Below are 21,445 nucleotides of genomic sequence, written 5' to 3' on the forward strand. Positions count from 1 at the left end.
GGCTTCCCTGGAAAGTTGTCCCAGTGCCCTCCGGGTGCAGTCAAGCCCGGGGACCCAATCTCCTGTTGGAGACGTAGTTGCTAGTTGTTCATTAATCCGGGTTTGCCCAGAAGTAGCTGGATCAGACAAGCCCCGGGTTAGATGAGAGTCATGCAGATGCATCTCACAGAACTGTATTTGTCCTGTTACTGTGGTCTCCAAGGAGACCTAGCAGGCGGTGACCGACTGATGTTAAGTAACAGGCAGCATTAAGAGAGGTAAACCAGCCGGCCCGGGGCTCACGCCTGCACCCCAGCTACTTGGGAAGCTTGGTTTGAAGCCAGCTCGGGCAGGGAAGCTTCTGAAATGCTTGTCTCCAACTAAAGACCAAAGAGCCAAAAGCGGAGCTGTGGCTCCAGGGATAGAGCAATAGCCTTGAGCAAAGAAATGCAGGGACAGTACATCAGGAAGCCTCACGTAGGTGAATCTCAGTGCAGTCACCTTGCCACAGCAGAAAACAGGACCTTATCTCAAAAATAACGAGAGCACAAAAGGGCTGGAGCCGTGACCGGGGAGGCAGCACCCAGCAGCAAGGGCAAGGGCCATGAGTTCAAGCCCCAGTCCTGCCAGAATTAGCAATAAAGCAGAAAGGGCTGGAGATGTTCACATAGTAGAGTGGCTGTGAGACAGCACACGATTCTGAGTTCAAATCCCAGTACCGACAAAAAAAAAAAAAAGGTGGAGGCAGAGCAGCATAAGATATCCAAAGACAGTTGCCGCATGGCAGAGACATCCAGAGCCTAGCAGGAGAGAAGTCTCCATCCCGCAAGGGTTATGGTGCAGGTGAGGGTGTGGCCTGACAGGCAGAGGGGACGTGGAGGGCCCGTAAGACCTGGGTCGGGGTGGTTCGGGGGCCTGGCGTTGTCTGCTCCCCCCCCCCCCCAGGACCGTAGGCAAACTGTGGGCCTAGCTTGAAGTGTTCCGGCAGCATCTTGCTCGGCTCTTTGCACATTTGCCCCAGTGTGATGAATCCTCCAGGCTGGGCGGACCAGCCCTTCTGTGGCCGGACACTCTCACTCTCTCACAGGCATGGGCAAGAAGGATGACCCGAAACTGATGCAGGAGTGGTTCAAGCTGGTGCAAGAGAAAAATGCCATGGTGCGCTACGAGTCGGAGCTGATGGTCTTGTGAGTCCGGGGGATGCAGACGCAGGAAAGGGTGGGACGGAAACCTGGTTCCCTGTCCGTGCCTGAGCTTAAGAAGACTGACCCCAGTGACTCACTACCTTCTCCCCGCAGTGCCCGGGAACTGGAGCTGGAAGACCGGCAGAGCCGGCTGCAGCAGGAGCTACGGGAGCGCATGGCCGTGGAAGGTGAGCCGGCAGGGCCTGGGGAGGGGGCGGCTGCACAGTCTTCCCTGGCTGCTCCACTAATGGCTGGGCCGCTCCTCAGATCATCTGAAGACAGAGGAGGAGCTGTCGGAGGAGAAGAAGATCCTCAACGAGATGCTGGAGGTGGTGGAGCAGAGAGACTCCCTCGTGGCCCTGTTGGAGGAGCAGCGGCTCCAGGAGAAGGAGGAGGACAAGGACCTGGAAGCCGCCATGCTGTGCAAGGGCTTCAGCTTGGACTGGTCCTGAGCACAGTCTGCCTTTGCGGTTGGTGGATTTGGCATCGCCTGACCCCGCCGGGTGCTTGTAAACCACCGGGATCCAAGAGCCTGGTGCCCCGGCGAGTGTTGAAGTCAGATGCACCCTTGTGCTAGTGCATGGTGAGGAACCCGGGGTGGTTCCCCGCCTGGGAAGGGGCCCCCGGACCCCCACGCTGCAGAGAGGAGCAGGGAGGTTTGATGTTTGCCTGCATGGTCCCCGACGACCACCGCCTGGAGCCTCCTTCCACTGGCACATTTGGTAAGAGGGAGAAGCAGCTCCCGCTCCTCAGGGAGCACCACAGAGCAGGGCAGTCATTTTCCTTGTGCTCCCCGCAAGCACCACCAAAGAAAGGCAAGCTACCCTGCAAAACAAAAGGTGTGGACAGAACAGAAAGGGGTACTGCTCACCCCAGCACCACAGGGGACGCCGAGCACTGGGCTGGGTCTGGGTCATTGTCCAAATCAAGAGGACCCGGGCTGGGTCTGTCGCCAGCGGCCAAACGCCAAGGCCCGAGGCCTGTGGATTGCAGTGTGTTGCTTTCGCTCACAGCCATTCTGACACTGGAAGGCACTGACTGTGTGGGGGCTGCCGGGGCTCGCACGTGCAGCTCCCCGTCGGCGGGCGCCATCCCTGAGCAGTGCCCACGACGGCAGGAGGGGCCAGCCCTGGCCTTTTCCTGCGTCTGCACATGGAGAGGAAGCTGGTGATCTGGTTACGCGCTCAGCCACTTCGGACCCTTTTGGTCAGTTAACTTATTTTTTTTAATACTTGAAAAGAAGCCACTTGGTCTTTGTACCTTCACTAGAGACACTGGCACCGGCGTCCAGGATGGAGAGAGCTCTCTGCCACGCCCCCTGCAGTCTCACCCTAAACTGACTCTCGAGGCTTGTTACGTGCGTCTATTTATTATTTGCCTTCTTCAGAGTGTTACTGACCTGGTCAGCATCGGGAAGACCCCCTCGGTCCTCGCCATGGCTTCTCTGGCCTCTCCTTTCACTGTCCGCCTTGCTGTTCCACCCAGAACCCTATTCTTGCTGTGCAGTGGAGTTCAACATCAGAATAGTCCCTTGCTGTTGTATTTCCATGTCATCAGAGGCCAGACCAAGAGGCAAAGGTGTCGCTCTGGCCTGTCGCTGGGACCTTGGCTCTGAACCCATTTTCCCCTCCATTTTGGCACCAGGATTTCACATGTAGGTAAAGAAAGTTTGGGAGTAAGCCTTTGTCCAACTGGCTGAGACCAGGGTGGGCCCGTGCCGTCTGTCTAGCTGATGAGAACACCCTTTGCACCGCCTGGGGCCCAGGACAAGAGCCCACGTCCTGCCACCACCGGTACTCAGACTTAGGATGGTGGACAACGGACAGGTGGACAGCTCCAGCCTTGGTTTCCTGCCCTGGGCTAGGACTTTGTGGGTTGGCACAGACTATTATGCATGTTATAACCAGCTCCGTAAGTCAAACGACCCAAGCCGTTTACTTCACGTACAGCCCCCCCCAAGCCGAGAACATCGGGGCCAGGGTGCTTCACCCAACAGGAGGGTCAGCACATTGTCCGTGCAGAGCCATGTCTGCAGGATGGGACTGATCCCGGAGGGGCAGGGGCGCTCCGGGCTGCACCCGGCGGGAAGGTCCAGTGTGGAGAAGGGGACTTTAGGTGGACTTTGGACCGGGCCCTCGCTCCCCTAACCCTGCCTTTTGCCACGGGCGAGCCCCCTTCCACGCCTGTCCATCCCTGTGGCTAACCACCAGCGAGGAAGCCGGTTTCCAAGTGACAGTAAGGAGTCACACAAAGGCCTCAGGTGGCCTTGTGCAACAAAAGGTGCTCCCTCCACCTCTTGTAGCTGCCCAGTCCTGGCCAGCTACCACATCGCCACGTCCTCCAGAGCACACCACGCCGTGGCTGCGTGACGTCACGCCACAGCTGTCACGGACGGGGGCTGAAGACATGGCAGAAATGCCCCCAGAAAACCACCAGCCTGAGACGAGCCCCAGCGCGCCATCCTGACTGCATGAGCGCGTCAGGTTCTCTTCTGAGCTCCCGGGTTGTGACCACTAGCGGGCAGCTGATTTTGATAGCTTGGGGACTTGCTACAGGACATGGTTTCCACCTTTGGAAGTGCATACAGCTCCCAAGAAGGGAGCCTCCCCTGAACGGCAGGGAAGAGGCAGGTGAGATGCCAGAGCTCGCCGGAGTGAGTCCAAGGCAGCGGGGTCGTGTTCTGGGGTTTGGAGGACCCGAAGGCAGCGTCCACTCCACCTCAGGCTGGCCGGCAGCTCCCTGTGGGATCTTCGCCTGCTCCATTGACGTCTCTGGCCCTTCACCCGGCAGCCATCCTGGAGCTGATTCTGACCAGCAAAGATAGATCATTCTTCCCCCGGTAAGCTCAAGACATTTTCCAGGAAAAGTCAGAAAAATAGGATTCGCGTGTAAAGGGGTCGCTCAGTGCAGAACGTATGCTTGGAATGCACGAGGCACTGAGTTTAGTCTCCAGCACTGGAAAAAGAAAACGGAAAACTCACAGAGCATTGTGACGGCTGACCGTGGGGAGAATGGTCCTTCCACACGCGATTGTGACAGCTGACCACGGGGAGGATGGTCCTTCCACACGCGATTGTGACAGCTGACCACGGGGAGGATGGTCCTTCCACACGCGATTGTGACAGCTGACCACGGGGAGGATGGTCCTTCCACACGCGATTGTGACGGCTGACTGCGGGGAGAATGGTCCTTCCACACGCGATTGTGACGGCTGACTGCGGGGAGAATGGTCCTTCCACACGCGATTGTGACGGCTGACCGCGGGGAGGATGGTCCTTCCACACGCAGTTGTGACGCTGGCCACCGGGAGAATGGTCCTTCCCCACGCAATTGTGACGGCTGACCACGGGGAGGATGGTCCTTCCACACGCGATTGTGATGGCTGACCACGGGGAGGATGGTCCTTCCACACGCGATTGTGATGGCTGACCACGGGGAGGATGGTCCTTCCACACGGGGAGAATGGTCCTTCCACACGCGATTGTGATGCTGGGTCCTTCCACACGCTATTGTGATGCTGCCCGTGGGGAGAATGGTCCTTCCACACGGGGAGAATGGTCCTTCCACACGCGATTGTGACGGCTGACCGCGGGGAGAATGGTCCTTCCACACGCTGTTGTGATGCTGGGTCCTTCCACGCGCAGTTGTGACGTGGCCGCCGGGGGGATGGTCCTTCCACACGGGGGGATGGTCCTTCCACGCGCAGTTGTGACGGCTGACCACGGGGAGGATGCTCCTTCCACACGCAATAAATGTTTTCAGAGAAGCGGCCTGCGTCTCCTCGGTTGTCTTGGGAAGCGGGAGTGTCCGAAGGGCGGAGAAGCCGGCCTGCCTGAACCCGGCCTGGGCTGGGGGACCCGGGGAGGAGGTGGGGGGAGACCCCAGGAAGGGAGGGCAGCGGGGAGCAGGGGACCAGGGCCACCGGCCGCTGTACACGGCAAGCCCAGGCCTTCCCGGCGTCCACACCGCAGAGGCGGCCTGGAGGGGAGTCTCCCGGGGCGCGCCGGGCGCCGGGGGCGGGGCGACGGAGGGGCGGGGCCAGGGCGGGAAGCTCGGGGGCGGGGCCGGGCCGGGAAGCTCGGGGCAGGAAGCTCGGGGGCGGGGCCAGGGTGGGGAGCTTAGGGGGCGGGGCCAGGGCGGGAAGCTTAGGGGGTGGGGCCAGGGCGGGAAGCTCGGGGGCGGGGCCAGGACGGGAAGCTCGGGGGCGGGGCCAGGGCGGGAAGCTCGGGGGCGGGGCCAAGGCGGGAAGCTCGGGGGCGGGCCCGGCGCGCGCGGACGCGGACCGGAAGTCGACGGCGGCCGCGGCGGAGCAGCGTCGCTCGGTGTCCGGTGTCCGCCCGGGCCTCGCGCTCGGCCTCCCCGCGGCGCCCGGCAGGTGAGTCCCTCGGGCCCCGCACGGCCCCGGCGCCCTCCCTGCAGACGCGGGCCGCCGCCCCTCGGGCCCTGGCGGCCTGGCGGCCCGGAGCCGCGCGGGAGGGGCAGCGGCGAGCGGCGAGGGCCCGGGAGGCCCTGCGGCCCCGCCCCGTCGTCCGCCCGTCCTCCTGTCCTCCCGTCCGCCCGTCCTCCCGTCCGCCCGTCCGTCCGGCGAGCGGGACGCGCGCGGGTCCCGGGCTGGCTGGGCACTGAGGCCCCGAGCGGAGCGGGCCGGGCGGGTGCGGGCCGAGCCGGCCTCGGGGGAGGAAGCTGGGGAGGAGCTGCGCCAGGGCCGGGGACGGGCGGGCGGGGGACGGGGCCTCGTCCTCTTCCCCCTCCTCCTGGTCCTCCTTCTCCTCGTCCTCCTCCTCCTCCTTCCCCTCCTCCTCCTCCTCCTCCTTCCCCTTCCCCTCTTCCTTCTCCCCCTCCTCTTACTCATCCCCTCATCCTCCTCCTCCTCCTCCTTCCCCTTCCCCTCTTCCTTCTCCCCCTCCTCTTACTCCTCCCCTCCTCCTCCTCCTCATCCTCCTCATCCTTCCCCTCCTCATCTTCCTCCTCCTCCTCCTTGCCCTTCCCCTCTTCCTTCTCCTTCTCCCCCTCCTCCTCCTCCTTCTCTTCCTTCTCCTTCTCCCCCTCCTCCCCTCCTCCTCCGCCTCTTCCTCCTCTTCCTCCTCCCCCTCCTCTTCCTCCTCCCCCTCCTCACCCTCCTCCCCCTCCTCATCCTCCTTCCCCTCCTCATCTTCCTCCTCCTCCTCCTTCCCCTTCCCCTCTTCCTTCTCCTCCTCCTCTTCCTCTTCCTCATCTTCCTCCTTCCCCTTCCCCTCCTCCTCCCCCTCCTCCTCCTCCTCCCCTCCTCTTCCTCCTCCCCCCTCCCCTTTGTCCTCCTCCCCTCCTCATCCTCCTTCCCCTCCTCCTCCTCCTCCTCCTCCTCTTTCTTCTTCCTCTTCCTCTTCCCCTCCTCCTCCCCCTCCTCCTCCTCCTCTTCCTCCTCATCCTCCTCCTTCCCCTTCCCCTCTTCCTCCTCCTCCTCCTCCTCCCCCTCCTCTTCCTCCTCCTCCGCTCCTCCCCCTCCTCCCCCTCCTCCTCTTCCTCCTGTTAGATTCAATGGAGAATGTCTGTTGGTTGTGATGTTGGAAGCCCGGCTGGTGGCGCTGCCCCGCAGGCTCAGGCAGAGTTTTCCGGTGCCATGATTGACGGCTGCTTGGGGTAAAGGTGGTCAGGATTCTCCTGAAACTAGAAGAGGAAAACCGAAAGGGAGGAGGTGGTGCACTGCCCGCTCAGGCCCGCAGGCCTTGGCGGGGAGGAGGACGGTGTGGCTCTCTTGTGTTGTTGTGCTGGATTGGCCTTTAACTCGCAGTCTTCCTACCTGAACTTCAAGTGCCGGTGCTTTAAGACAGAGGAAATGCAATGCTCACTCACTGGTGTAAAACCATGTTAGCCCTGTGTGTATCGGAAGTAACGCAGTCTTCTTTACAGTCCTCCATTTCCCGGGCCTTGCTGGCCTGAAACCTTCTTCCTGCCACGCCTGGTAAGTAGCTGGGGCTCGGGTGCATGCCACCACACCCGGCTCGTGGATTCTTCCAGGCCCCGCTGTCCCCCGAGAAGCCCGTACGAGACTATGGAGAACAAATAGGGAAACCCACATGTGGCAGGCTCACTTTACTGCCAGTATCGATGACATTGGAGTCTCCAAAGAAGCCGTGTAAGTCAGCAGTTTTGGCAACTCTGCTCGATCTTGGGTTTGCCTTCACCTTCCTGTCAGTTCCCCTGCATAGCAGAGATCTCATAGATTGATATTTCACAGAATTCTTTCAAAGGGCCAAAGGTTGGCTTTTTATGTACTGGATTTTCCTCCTGTAAATGTCATAGTTTTACGATTACTTTGTTAGGTTAGAGGGGTGGCAGTTACGTAAGTCAGGTAAGGAGTGCTTCTTTTTCCACAGTGTCCCCCCCCGCCTTGCTTTGCTCTCTATCCGCTTTCCCCTTTCTGTACTGGACTCTTTTGTTGTTGTCATCGTCGTCGCCCGTCATGGGACTTGAACCCTGGGCCTCGGCCCTGGCCCCGAGCTCTTCAGCTCAAGGCTAGCACTTTACCCCTTGAGCCACAGCGCCGCTTGGTTTTCTGGTGGTTATTTGGAAATGAGAGTCTCTCAGATTTCCATGCCTGGGCTGGCTTTGAACCTTGATCCTCAGATCTCAGCCTCCTGAGTAGCTAGGATGGCGTGAGCCACCACTACCGGCTCGTCCTGGACTTTTAAGGGGAGGAAGGTTTTAGCATTTAGGAAAGAACCAGGTTTGTGACTTTAATTAATGAATAAGTCTTAGTCTCTTGGGCAGGTGATCTGCATCGTGAGTCCTGCTGTTCCTGCCGGTGTTTTTGATGGTGTCTTTTAAAGATTAGACTTTGGAGGAAATTTTTCAGAATCTAAGAAAGCTTGATGGTGTTGAAGCTGGAGCCAGTACCCTGTGCAAGCTGGTCTAGTGCTCTGCCCCTGAGCCACAGCCTGGGCCTTTATGGTGTGTTTTGTCTGATCCTATATTACTAAACCCTGGGAAATACCAATTATTTGGTCCTTTGCCAGTAAAAATACTTGATTGGGAGTGGGTATAGCCCAGTAGTGGAGTGCTTGCCTAGTGTGTGTAAGACAGGGCTCTGTCCCCAGCACCAAAATAAAAATAAGCCCTCCCTCCCAAAGAAACCCCACCCAAGGCTTCTGTTCCACAAGAAGAGGAGCAAACGGGGGCCGGGAGTTTGGCCTAGTGGTTAAAGTGCTTGCCTAGCATACACGAAGACCCGGGTTCGATTCCTCGCTACCACATACATAGAAAATAGCTGGAAGTGGTGCTGAGGCTCAAGTGGTAGAGCTCTAGCCTCGAGAAAGTCCAAGGACAGTGCTCAGGCCCTGAGCCCAAGCCCAGGACTGGAAAAAAAAAAAAAAGGAGCAAACAGATCAGAGTCGTCTGAACAGGACTGACCGGGGTTTGGACCTGGAGGGAGTCAGGCAAAGGTCTGAGGTCAGAGGCTAAGGAGGTTGAAGTTGGCACTGGCAGCCAGGGAGGGTGCAAGCCCCAGGGCTAGCAGGCTTCTTCAGCCCCTCGCCAGGGCTGCTTGGGAAGAGAGCAGTTTCCAGATCTGAGGAGAGGCTTGTCTGGACTTCCTTTGTTTTACACACGCGCGCACGCGTGTGCACACGCGCGGCATCAAACCCAGGGTCGTGCACCTGCTAGGTAAGCAGCACACTACATGTAATGGGTGGGTGTATTTTGTTATCTTAGTGGTTCCACGAAGGACTTTCAGCTCAACAACTTGGTTTATAAGTGTAATGTATCCTTATCCCCTTCCATTGTTCTCCCCATGATTCTCAGAGAAAACTTGGATGGAGTTTTCTGGGAGGGAGCTACTGCCTGCCATGCCCACAGGAGGCCGCCCGGATCCCAGGATTGCCCTCCAGCGTGACCCCCGGCGTGGTGGGGAGGGGTGCCTCCAGGTGCTGGTGAAGCAGCAGGCAGGCCTGGTGGGCATTGGGATGCAGCCCACCGGGACTGCAGCCCTGGGCAACAGGAGACGAGAGAAAAGTCAGAGTGGAGACTGGACTCTGGGGTACAGGACCTTGAGCTGCCCTCTCCTGAGCAGCTCTGCACACCGGGCCTGGCCTGGCGCCAGGGTGTCCAGGCTTTCCTTGGGTTGGACCCGGAGTCGTTGTGATGTGACTGGATAGGTGCCTTTGTGCTGTGCTCTCGAGGGTTCCGGGCACTGGAGGAGCACTCTGTGGGCTCTGCTCTGTTGCAGAGATCAAACTTTAAAATGTGGTCTGCACCCCTCCCCTCCACCCCCGCCTTACCAGCTCCTTTCTGCAGCCATTTGCATGAGTGTGCTGAGAATACTTCCCCTTTTTTTGTTTTTGTTTTTCCAGTCCTGGGCTTGAGCTCAGGGTCTGAGCACTGTCCTTGGACTTTCTCAAGGCTAGAGCTCTGCCACTTGAGCCGCAGCACCACTTCTGGCTTTTTCTATGTATGTGGTACTGAGGAGTCGAACCCAGGCCTTGGGGCATGCTAGGCAAGCACTTTAACCACTAGGCCAAACTCCCAGCCCACTTCCCCTTTTTAACTTAGGTGTTTAATCATGAGAAAGCAGTTTACCCTCTGTCTCCAGAACTTTCTCGAGTCTTTCAAAACTGAAACCACTAAACAATGAGCCCTCCCCAGCAAGCCTCACTCTATATAAATGTGACAACTGCAGGAGCCTCTGAGCCGGCTGGAATTGAGCACTGTTTGCCCCCAGGAAGGTTCGTTTTGCTTATGCAACGGCGTCAGGGTTTACTCACATAGCATGTGTTAGAATTTCCTTGTGTGGGCACACCAGAGCTTTCTGTGTGTCTGCTGAGGACACCGGCTTCCTGTTGCTGGTTATTTCAGATAATGATGCTGTGAGCACAGATCCACTCCAGACCCTACTTCCCGTTCTTCTGTGTGCATACTCCAGCAGAATCCCAGGGCACACACTCCGTATGTGACGGCTGAGGGATCCCTCCCTGGCTCCCTTGAAAATTGGGCGAATTGATGGTGGAACTGGGCCTTAACCTGGGGTGCCATCTTTGTGCCTGCTGCCATGTAGTCACCGATGACAGCCACTTGTTTGGGTCCTGGCTCCCAGTTGTCTGGAGGTTCACTGGAGATCAGAGTCTCGTGGACCTTGCTGCCTGGGCTGGCTTTGAACCTCGATCCTCAGATCTCAGCCTCCCGAGTGGCTAGGATGACAGGCGTGAGCCCCATGCCTGGCTTCTGGCTAATTCTTAGGCATTCATCACCCTTAAATCTAGATGTCGGTCCATCTCCCCTCAGATCCCCGTCATGGTGGAGTTCCATGCTGTCCTCTTTGTTGTTTTGGCGGGAAGGGCTTCGAGCCTGCTAGGCTTATGCTCTACCGGGGAGCCGCTCTTCCAGCCCTGGATTTCTGCTGGGATTAGACAGGCACCACTGGATTCCAGCCTCCCTCCCTGGAGCTGCTGCCCACTACTCTGAGTCCCCCATGCAGCTGGGGTGACAGGTACTCTCCCGTGCCTGGCTCCCTGCCCTGTCATCTTTTCCTTGGTTAAAGCTCTCCCTGATACCTGGCGCCCACTGGGCCCTTAGCATATTTTGTGAATGAACTACCAGGTTAAGAGTAGAGTAGGATTTTCTTCATAATGTTTGTCGTATATGTAATAGTATATTCTGTAGATTCCCTTCAGCGGAAAGGAGAACTTGGGGCCAGTATGTATTTATTGGCTGGGTTTCCTTTTGTAGAAAAGTTTGTAAAATAATCCTTTTGCTGTGCTGCCTGTCTGCCTGACCCCTGAGGTCGGCATGGGAGAGGGAGGAGAGCAGGGTGCCTTGTGGGTTGTAGGACAGGCCCCGGGCAGAGCCATGCTTCAGACCTGGCCAGTGGCGGCAATGAGGACTCCAGTGTGGTTACAGGGCCCTGGGCCCTTCCCGGAGGAGGGGAGTCTGGAGTGGGGTGCTAGAGGTAACGGCCACCCCCCTGTGTCCTCTTCCAGGCTGCCACTGGGACACCCTGAGCCAGAAGTGAGTCAAAGCTCTCCAGTGGTGCTGCGCCATGGACTCGGAGGTCAGACACCAGCTGCTTTAGGGGGAGTAAGGTGGCCGAGATCTGCTTGCTCTTCAGTTTGCACTGTTGGTGCCAAGCCAGACTCGCCTCACTACGCAGCTCTGCCTGGGTAGAGCCCACAGTGCACCCCTGCCCCCTACCCCCCAGCTCAATGTGCTCTACAGAATGTCCTTCAGGACAGGGTGGCAGGGCTTCTGGTCCCTGACCTGTGGAGGTGGCACAGACGCTGGCGGAGCAGAAGAGAGCCCTGGGGCCTGCTCTGGTGGGAACGCGTCACACAGACCTGCCTGTTGGTGCCCTGCTGCCGGCCCCTTCCCCTGTCTGGGAAGGTCTGAGAGCCAGGGGCAGCGCTCCCCCACAGCTCCGTCCCCACCTTACAACCCCTTGAAGGTATTTCTGACTCAAGAATTACAAATACACATAACAGGATTTATCTTTACTTTTAGTTGTATAAGAGGCAGTTAGGTTGTGACATTTCCATGCACGCACATAGCGTGCTCTGATGGTAAGTTACCTTCTGCGACGACGCTCCTCACCCCGTTGAGGATGGGGTATGTTGACCGCACGTCTGCTGTGGAGCCGTCACCTCCATCCCTCTCCCCCGCCCCCATCTGTTGGCACAACCTCCACACAACCCTGGGTGCCTCTCTTCTAACACTAGGTCTTTTGATCTTGGGCTACGGCCTGGGCTGTGGAAACAAGTGACACAAATCAGGTAGCTTCAACCTTTCCTTCCTCACCGTTTCTTCTTTTTCCAGTCCTGGGACTTGAATTGGGGCCTGGGCACTGTCCTTGCTTGGTCTTTCTCAAGGCTAGAGCTCCACCATTTGAGCCACACCACCACTTTGGCTTTTTTTGTGCATGCTAGGCAAGCACTGTGCCACCCTCCTGGACCTCCTAGAGTTCTTAAAACTGGAAGTCGGGGTGTCATCTGGGCATCTGGGGTGTCCACGCTTGGGGGTTCAGAGGTTCTGGCCTCTGCCTTCTCTGGCTGCCATCCCTGCTCTGAGTTTCTCAGCCTGATGTATCATCCAGTCCAGTCTCTGTCTGGGTGCCATGCCAGGCAGGAGGAGAGGCAGGATGGGAAAGAGAGCTGCCAGCTGGCAGAAGCCTTGCTGGAAGGCTGAGTGTGCCAGCCATGCGTGTGCCTGCCTTTTCCAAGCCTTCTCGTCCAGCCACACTTTTCAGAGACCTAGCAGCGGGCCGGCGGGCGGGCGGGCGGGCAGGCGACTTGTCCGTCAGAGGGGGAGTTCACTCTCTGGTGTCCGGGGAGGCACTGCTCACAGTGAGGTCTCAGCCTTTGCCTCTGCCGGGGCCTGTGCCCACCTGACCACCCAGGAACCCTGCCCTGCTCCTCACCCGGCTTCCCACAGCCTTCGTGCCCCGTTTTCATTGTAGGTCAGCAACAGCTCAGGCTTCGGGAGTGAGCGCATCACAAGCCTCCTGGTGTTTGGCTTCCTCCAAAGCTCCTCTGGTAAGTTCCAGCAGGAGCTGGAGACACTGGGCCAGGAGCTGTTTGACGGAGCCCTGCTACAGACAGACAGCGATGATGATGAGCTGCAGACGGATGGCAGCCGGGCCAGCCGCTGCTGGGAGAGGATAGAAGCAGGTAGGTACCGGGCTGCTGTACGCTGTGTCCTACAGAGAGGCTCTGCCTCCCGCGGTGGCCTGCTCCAGTCTGCAGCAATGGCAAAGGCCGATTTGGTCAGCTCTGGGGCTTCACCTCGGCCTGGGTGCTGTCCCTGAGCTTTTCTGGTAGTTCTCTAGAGAGGAGTCTCACAGACTTTCCTGTCCAGGCTGGCTTAGAGCCATGATTCTCAGATCTCAGCTGGCTGAGCAGCTGGGATAATGGGTGTGAGCCACAGCAGTTACATAGGTTTTTTTTGTTGTTTGCTGCTTATGAGGCTTGAACTCTGGGCCTGGGCGCTGTCCCTGAGCTCTTCAGCTCAAGGCTACCACACTACCCCTGGAGCAACAGCACCGCTCCTGGTTTTCTAGTAGTTACGTGGATATAAGAGGTCTCATGGACTTTAGTCCCCAGCCTGGCTTTGAACCGAGATCCTCAGATGTCAGCCTCCTGAGTAGCCTGAGCCACCAGGCCCAGCCTAGTTTTATGGAGGCTCTTGTTGCACTTTTGCTCTCATACTTGGCCTTGTGCTGACGTCTCAGTGCTCTGATCATTTGAGAGACTTCTGAGCCTCTTATGGCAGATGAGGCGGCTCAGGCCCAGAGAACAAGTGACTGGCCCACCTTGGGCTGGTGGGCAAGGCAGAAGTGGTTCTCAAGCCAGACCTCGAGAGCTGGGCCCATCACTGCCCACACCGCATGTCTACCACCCTCTGAACCCTAAGCCCCATGCTTTCCCTCTCCTGAGCCATGTCCTCTGCCCCCTGAGTAGCTGGAATTGTAGGCATGCAGCACCAAGCCCAAACACAGCCTCTACATTCCCCTCTGCCCCCTTGTGCTGCGAGAGCAAGGAGGGGGTGTGTAACACACACTGGCCCTACTTTAGAAGGCAGGCACGGCCCTGGCCGCCTCAGCTCTCAAGCTAGCATGCTTCTGGCTGGCATCACAGGCCTGAATCCAAGCCCTGGGCTGGAAAAGTCTCCTGCCCTCAGGTGGTTGTGCAAAGACCAGCAGCCAGCCAGCTTGTAAATCCCTCCAGTGCCCTTAAATCTGGTGGGAGGGGTTCTGGCGCTGGGCTGCAGTAGTCGTGACGTGCCAAGCGCCTTATGTGCCTTACTGTCCAGCCCATGTATCTTCTGGATGGCCCCTGCACAGGCATTGTGGCTGAAGGGCTTGCAAGGAAGAAAGGAAGACACGGCTCAGGCTAGGGTCTGCAGAACAGAAAGCCAGGACTTCTGAGGGTGCAGGGAGCCACTGAGTCCCACTCTTTGGAGAGCTGTGGGAGTTGAGGCAGGGGACTTGGAGGGTGCACCATGTGTCAGAGAGGCGGCCGGGTCTCTGAAGACCTCAGGGGGAGGGCATGTGCTGCCTGGAGTGGGCCGAGCAAGACCCTGGGGCTCAGGGTTGGAGGAGGCCCTGCGCGCAGGTCTCCTCCTCTTCTCTGAGTGTTGATACCGGGCCCTGAACGTGGAGGCCTCATTTGCCCATCTGGCTTCCTCACTCACTGCTGAGCTGTGCCTTGCGTTCCTAAGCCTCATCCAGTGGGCGGGTGGGGGCTTCTGTGCCTGGCTTGCTTCTCAGCCTAGAACTCACCAGCGCATTGCTCCAAGCCAAACAACAGAAGGGACAGAAATTTCGGTCTGACAGACAAGTAACTGAACCTAGTAAAAAGTGTCTAGGAAGAAACGAGAGGGGCCATGAAAGTGAGGTGGGGGAGGGGGCACGGGAGTTTGGCCAGCAGTACTGCGGGCAATTCCTCAGTGCCACATCCACAGGAAAAGCCTTGAGAAAAAGCCCAAGGTACAGTGCTTGGGCCCTGAGTTCAAGTCCCGGGACTAGCCAAAAAAAAAGGAAGGGGTTGTGCGTGGGGTGGTGGTGGAGAGGCTTTCAGACCGAGGAGCAGCTTGAGGGGAGGCAGTCGGTTTAGCTGGGACAGAACTGGACAGGAGCCAACTCCACCACACCCACCATGGCTGTAGCAGAAGCAAGGCAGACACCAGCTGTCCCCTTGGCCCACGGCAGGTGAGGGGACCCCGGTGGGCGGGGCTGTGACGTCAGGCTGGTCTTTTCTGCTCTTCAGATTCTAGCAGTCAAGAGGAGGTCATCCACAACATTGCCAGGCACCTGGCCCAGATAGGCGACGAGATGGAGTGCAGCATCCACCCGAGGCTGGTGAGCAGCCTGGCCGCCCAGTTCATGAACCGGAGTCTGAGTGAGGAGGTAGGTCAGCAGTCGCCAGCCCGGGGCCCGGGAAGCTTCTCGCATAGACCTACCTTCCCGTGCATGTGTGCACCGTGCATGCATGTGCAGTGTGTCCTAGTCCCGCCCCAGGGCCGAGGACCAACCCCGCAAACACACGGGGGGGGGGAGGGGAGGGGACCTGGGCTCTCCTCACTCAAAGCTAGCACTCCCTCCCTTCTAGCCACAGCGCCAGTCCCAGGAGTGGTTGGTTGGAGACGTTTCAGATCTCGGCCTCCTGAGTAGCTGGGCTGGCAGGTGTGGGCCACCGGTGCCAGCCCCTTGGGACCAAGCAGTGTCCTTACCTCCCTGCAGGACAGGAGGGACTGCCTGGCTGCTGCCCTGAAGGAGGTGGACCAGGCGTACCCTAAAGACATGGAGTCGGAGAAGGCCACGTTGATAATGGCCTTGCTGCTGGCCAGGAAGGTGGCCAGTCACACACCCTCCTTGTTCCGCGATGTCTTCCGCACCACCGTGAACTTTATTAACCAGCGCCTGCTCATCTACGTGAGGAACTTGGTCAGAAATGTAAGCGCCCCCCATCTCACCAGAGCACTGCCCCCTCACCAGGGGAGGGGAGGCAGCCCTCGCCCTGGTAGCCCTGGCAGTAGTGAGGGGCACACAGGTCACCAAGGGGTCCAGGAGCATTCTCTTTGTCACAAACCTAATCTTTTTGCCCATCCTGGGTCTTGAGCTCAGGGCCTGAGCACTGTCCTTAGACTTTCTCAAGGCTAGAGCTCTGCCACTTGAGCCTCGGCGCCATTTTCAGCTTTTTTCTGTGAATGTGGTACTGAGGAATCGAACCCGGGGTCCTTGCGCATGCTAGGCCAGCACTTTAACCACTAGGCCACGCTGCCAGAGCATCCTAATTTAAAGAGCATGCTAGCACTCTAGGTTCCGGTGGCTCAGGAGCTTGAAGTCTGAGGGCCCTGATTCAAAGCCAGCCTAGACAGGGAAGTCCGTGAGACGCTTAGCTCCAAGAACCAGAAGTGGAGGTCTGCCTCAAAGTGGTAGAACACGCTAGCCTCCAGCAAAAAGAAAACTCAGGGACAGCACCCGGGACAGGACCACAGCCACAAAGCATACATACACATGCTACCAAAAACTAGAGCACCTGCCTCCCGGAACCACCTAAACAAGGAAGAAAAAAAAAACCTAACCGGGGAGTACATCTGTCCTACAACCAGGGTATTTAAAGGCCAGTTTAAGCCAGGGTCTGTCCTGAGACTGTGTTTCGGAAAATCCTTTGCACGTATCACAAATCCATGAGGTCCGCAAAAGAAAAGGTGATGCAGAGAGAAGTCCCCATTCCTTTAAAAATAGGAGTCCTGTCCGGAGCCTGAGACTGAGGCTTGTGGCTCAGCCTGGGGAGGGAAGTCTGTGGTGTGTGTGTCTCCGGTGAGCCACTAGAACACTCTCACGTCTTTCAGTATTTAGAAACTGCAGCATCTAACCTTCTGCGGAACCAGCAGCCACCCCCACTTGCACTGTGGTTTCCAGTTATGCCGTACTGCCCGAGAGCGGGCTTGAGGAAGTTCTCACACAGAAAGCTCTAACCCACAGCCACGTCAGGGCCCAGGCACAATGCCAGCAGGAACGCAGGGTGCCGGCTGACCCTCCACAACTTGAGAGGGCCGAGGCCAGCCAGGGTGGAGACGGATCGACTGCGGGGATCAGACCGTGTGCATGCACCAACAGCAGTGCCTCTGCTGGCCATGGCGGCTTCAGATCCCAGTGGGAATTTAGTGGCTAATTCTGCTGCTCTTTGCTCTTCCACCCCTGCCTAGGAGATGGACTGAACACCGGGTCCCACAGAAGCATGAGTGGCCGAATCTCCATGGAGACAGAAGTGCCAAAGGGGAAGGTGCCGGGGTCACAAAACCAGACAACTCGGAGGGGACGAGTCCTGGACAGGGCCCCTGCCCAGGGTGACAGGGTGGTGTTTTAGGATGGTGACCCGTTTGGAAATTCTGCATGGTGATACTTGAGTGAAAATGAAAACGTCAACTTACATCTGAAGGGGACTCCAAGACATCGCCAACATCTACAACCTTGTGCCTTTCTTATCTCAGCTGTACAGGTTCTCACTGGAAAATTAAATTTGAAAGCAGGTTGTAAGGCAGAAGAAGAAGAAAAGGCCACGATGTTTTCATTGTTTAATCATTCAAGTGCAGTGGGGCATGGTCTTGCAGCAGTCCCGTTTGAGGCAAGGCTTAGAGAAGTGCCCTTCTCCTTTCAAGTAAAGAATTCCACGGGGGTAAAACCCAATTGGCACAGAGGTTTTGGACTATGGGACTGGGAACTCTGACTTCACACGGGCGCCTAGCTTTCCCACTTGCCTCGAGTCAGTTACAGGTGCAGGGAAGGTAGGACCAGGTCCGCCACTGGCTCCACAGAGGTGGCCCAGTGTATGCTTTCATAAAAACTCTAAACCAATGGAGAGCCAGAAGCCTGGAAGTTACACTGGGGGGTTCAAACACGAAACGGGGTTCAGCAGCTGGGGCTGGGTTGCATCTGTGGTAGAACACCCACCACCAGCATTACCTTGTCATGAGATCCCGCTCCAGCACATGCACTGCACGCAGGGGCGGGGGGACATGGGGCTCCGCCTGCGTGTGCTCAGGAGGTGCAACTCATTGCAGGTAGGACCAAAGTGGACAAGGAGCCTGTCTCTAGCAACAGCACCCCACCAGCCTCTGCTCCCAGGACATCTGGAATTTAGGTCCCAGGTCCCCAGAGTCCACCGTGTCACACATGTCACTTGACAGCCATGATACTGTGAAGCACTAATCAACAATTCCTGTTACCAAACCCCTTTTCTGTTCCTCTAGAGTTTACATTCACCATCAGGATACAAAGTCCCTCTTCCACAGCCAGCGCTGAATACACACCACTCAGGCTGGTCTCAGTCTGACACGGGAAAAAAGTACAAATGCTAAGAGCAGACCGACGTCTCAATACGAAGGCCAAGGTTGAGAAAGGATTCTTGCAGCCGTCGGTTTTTCATGTTTTGGAGTGGATTTGGAGGGTTTCTTCTGCACCTGACCTGCTCATACTCCTGCGTACACATTCTTTGGCACACGCATCAGTCATTACAATCATTTTTCAATAGGAACATAATTTCTTCTCGAAGCAACCACTTAAAACATCACAGCCAAGCCTGGCTCCGTGGCTCACACCTGTAATTCTAGCTACTCAGGAAGCTGAGATATGAGGATTATCTCCAGTTAACCTCTAGAAAACGAGAAGTGGGGCTTGGCTCAAGGGTAGGGCAGTAGCCTTGAGCTGAAGAGCTCAGAGACAGCGCCCAGGCCGAGTTCAAGCCCTATGACCCACACACACACACAAAAAAAAATCCACCAAATCTAAACTATCATATCATGGAAGCAATCTGAGAAAGTAAGACAGGACCAAACCACCCTCCCATGCATTGCAGCATTCAGAGGTTCTGTTCCACGTAGCAGGCCACTGTTGCCAGAGCTCTTGTCCTGTGCATCTTTCCAGACCTGGTCTTGAGCACGCGCCAGCCACTGTGGAGAACTCTGGAGGCTAGAAGCTTTTGTTCCAGTAACAATTGTGTGGGTACACCTGAGAGGTGGCTTCAGTTCAGACTAAAAATTGTATTTCATCCTTTTTTTAAAAAAAATAAATGGTACAAACTCTGTTTCTTCTGGGCCTGGGAGCATGGCCTAGTGGTAGAAGGTTTGCCTAGCATGCAGGATAAAACCCTGGGTTTGATTCCTTGATACTTACATACGCAGTCAGAAGTGGTACTGTGGCTCAAGGGGTAGAGAGCTAGCCTTGAGAACATCCAAGGACAGTGCTCAGGCCCCAGAGTTCTAGCCCCAAGACTGAGGGAGGAAAAGAAAGTTTCTTCTGAAGACACACATTTGGTGGTTACTTGAGTGCACTCCAGACGTCAAACCACTCCTGACCTTGACTCAGGACCCAGCCCCTTCAGCAGACACCTGCTGGCTCAAGAAGCCAATGCATGTGTGCTTAGAACACATCTGGACTCGCAGCCCCTTGACTAGAGCTGAGCTAGCCATTCTCCTCCACCTCACTTGATGGCAGCAACACAGCTCCTTGGGGAAAGCTCAGCCTGTGGACTTTTCCCCCAGTGAAGAGGACTCAGCCAGAACTTCACAATCAAACATTGCACAAGTCAGAGCGGAGGCAAGAAGAGGAAATTGCAATTCATTTCAGCATGGGGGGGAAGGGGAGGGCTAGAGCCAATCAACAACTGAGCTCCACCCAAGTAAACAGAGGCACTCTTCATGCCCTGGCACTGGCCCATAGCCCGTGCTCCTCACGGTGCCATCAGAATCCCAGCCGAAAGGTGCTCTACCTTCCCCTTCCAGGGAAGGAGGCAACACACCAACCAGCAGCCTTCAAACGTTCACACACACACAGGCACCAGTTCCTTCGGGTGCTGTAAAGAGCGCTGTGGAAGGGAGTGGAGTCCCTCTGAAGGCCCCTTAGGAGTGAGGTCTGGGCAGGGATCCTCTGGGCCCCCTGCTGTCAGTGCCCCTGAGCTGGCTCTGACCCACCTGCACGGCGGCAGCTGGCTGGGGTTCTGCAGGTGTCAACACAAACACGGTCGATGCCACGAGGGATGAGGGGAACTCTCCCTATAAGGCGGCTCACCAAGGTCATGGCACAACTCTGCTGTGGATGGCAGCGGGCGTGGGAGGGGCCTAGCTAGTTGTGCCAGGGAACGGGCGGCCATGCTGCCTCCTGTGGTAGAAAACCGGAAGTGGCGCGGTGGCTCAAGGGGCAGAGCACTAGCCTTGAGCTGAAGAGCCCAGGGACAGCGCCCAGGCCCAGAGGCCAAAATAGATAAATGAAATAAAAATAGAAAGTCTGTATCCCACTTCAGAGAGCAGGCACTGCTGTTTACGGCCAGATGGGTGAGTCCGCTCCGCGTTCTCTCCCCAGGAGGCAATATGAGTCGTGGCTACCCTAATCTACGGGAACAGCCCACAGGCAGAAGAGACCTAGAAAGTTTGGGTGGGAATGTACAAACCACGGACAGTGATGGCTCTTTAACCAGAACGTTCCCTGGTGGGCAGTAATCATGAGTCCTCCTAAGGCACAGTCGGGCAGACACAGTTGTCCCATTAGCCTACAACGGAAGCTAATAGTCTTTAATTCTGGTCCGGTCATAAGAAACCACTGGCTTTTTCAAGCGATGAGAAATTACATTCAGTGAAAGGTATAATCGCAACACTGAGGGGCCGAGGCAGGAGGACTGTGAGCTCAAGTCAGCCTGTGCTACAGAGCCTCTTCTCCCCAAAGAACAAATACAAAAGCTGGGTGTGTAGCTCAGTGGCAGAGCGCATACCTGGTACACAAACGAGCCCTCAGTTGAACCCCAGCACAAAGGGGGAGGTGAGAGAACATTCCACAGAACCAGTAAAACTTCCACCACAGATCACAAAGAAAATACTTTTCTCAAAACTGGACTTTGTCTTCGACCCTATGCCGAGAGGGCTGAGATCAGAGGAGGAGACAGCAGGAAGTGGGGGAGGGGGAGCAGAGACAGCCTGTCATGTGGGACTAACAGTTCCAGCCAACAAAGCCAACAGAACATCTATTACTACCAAAAAACACCCTTGGGCTGGCCGCCCAGAGCTCATCCCTGTCACCCTACCTACTCGGGAGGCTGAGAGCTGAGGCTCATGGCTCAAAGCCAGCCCGGGCAGTCTGTGAGACCCTGATCTCCAATTAATCACTGTAAAAGCCAAAATTAGAGGTGTGGCTTAAATGGTAGAGCAAAAGCAGCTCAAGAACAGTGCCTAGGCTCTGAGTTCAAGCCCCAGGACTGGCAAAAAAACAACAAAAAAAAGTGGCCAAATTCCTTAACATGAAGGCTCACTAGGTGAAATAAAGAAGCTGGCAGTGGATTCATAACTGCACTTCCTCCTTACACCTGCCCTGGCGGCGCCCACAGTCTCCCTGTCAGCGCAGAGGGGCGCTGCTCTGAGTGTGAGAAGTCACAGCTCACATGCGTCAGCACTGAAACATTTCAGATCACTAGGCTCTCGGCCGACAAACTTGAATACAGCAGTTAGGACTCGGGGAAGCCCAGGCCTCAGCATCAGCTCCACCAGCCTCGAGACGCGCCCCGGCTCCGAGTCCCCACCACAAGCTTCCCTCTGACCGCCTCGCAGCCCCAAGCTGAGGAGCAAAGCACTCACCTCTTCTTGACCAACTGTTAGAATTCTGCAAATTTTAAGCTGGGAGCTGTCAGCCACTCAGGAAGACAAGATCTGAGGATCAGGGATCAAAGTCAGCCGAGGGAGGTGTCTGAGACTCTGGCTTCCAACACAGACTGCTCAGAAAAAGCTGGAAGCGAAGCCGTGGCTCCAGGGGTAGAGCACAAGCCTTGAGCACA

General features: G+C 57.0%; 2 protein-coding genes across 10 annotated transcripts in view; both read left to right on the plus strand.

The window, feature by feature from the left end:
- Mical3 (microtubule associated monooxygenase, calponin and LIM domain containing 3) overlaps window positions 1-3,268 on the plus strand; it is a 143,110-nt gene extending 139,842 nt beyond the window's left edge. For all 5 annotated transcript variants that reach the window (XM_090325292.1, XM_090325288.1, XM_090325290.1 and 2 more), the window contains 3 exons: window positions 1,067-1,166; window positions 1,278-1,351; window positions 1,431-3,268. In XM_090325292.1, coding sequence (XP_090181418.1) covers window positions 1,067-1,166; window positions 1,278-1,351; window positions 1,431-1,615 — 359 coding nt within the window. In that variant the 3' untranslated portion in view covers window positions 1,616-3,268. The remainder of the gene's footprint in view (window positions 1-1,066; window positions 1,167-1,277; window positions 1,352-1,430) is intronic.
- A 2,222-nt stretch (window positions 3,269-5,490) lies between these two features.
- On the plus strand, window positions 5,491-17,265 carry Bid (BH3 interacting domain death agonist). 5 transcript variants are annotated; one of them, XM_090325265.1, is made up of 7 exons: window positions 6,669-7,278; window positions 10,419-10,623; window positions 11,114-11,184; window positions 12,583-12,793; window positions 14,891-15,030; window positions 15,364-15,576; window positions 16,836-17,265. In XM_090325265.1, exons 3-7 carry the CDS (start codon window positions 11,173-11,175, stop codon window positions 16,845-16,847), a joined length of 588 nt encoding a protein of 195 aa, XP_090181391.1. In that variant the 5' UTR covers window positions 6,669-7,278; window positions 10,419-10,623; window positions 11,114-11,172; the 3' UTR covers window positions 16,848-17,265. The 5 variants fall into 5 exon arrangements, with proteins under 5 accessions (XP_090181396.1, XP_090181391.1, XP_090181393.1 ...); XM_090325267.1 differs by having other exon boundaries at window positions 6,669-7,104; XM_090325270.1 differs by lacking the exons at window positions 6,669-7,278; window positions 10,419-10,623 and adding an exon at window positions 5,491-5,538.
- The last annotated feature ends 4,180 nt before the right edge of the window (window positions 17,266-21,445 follow it).

This window comes from Megascapheus bottae, chromosome 37 (genome assembly GCF_031878675.1).
Source record: "Megascapheus bottae isolate mThoBot1 chromosome 37, mThoBot2.hap1, whole genome shotgun sequence".
NCBI lineage: Eukaryota > Metazoa > Chordata > Mammalia > Rodentia > Geomyidae > Megascapheus > Megascapheus bottae.

Coding starts and splice junctions, on each gene's coding strand:
- Bid (XM_090325270.1), top strand. Junction 12,794..14,890: donor CTGGGAGAGGATAGAAGCAG/GTAGGTACCGGG, acceptor TCTGCTCTTCAG/ATTCTAGCAGTCAAGAGGAG. Junction 15,031..15,363: donor ACCGGAGTCTGAGTGAGGAG/GTAGGTCAGCAG, acceptor ACCTCCCTGCAG/GACAGGAGGGACTGCCTGGC.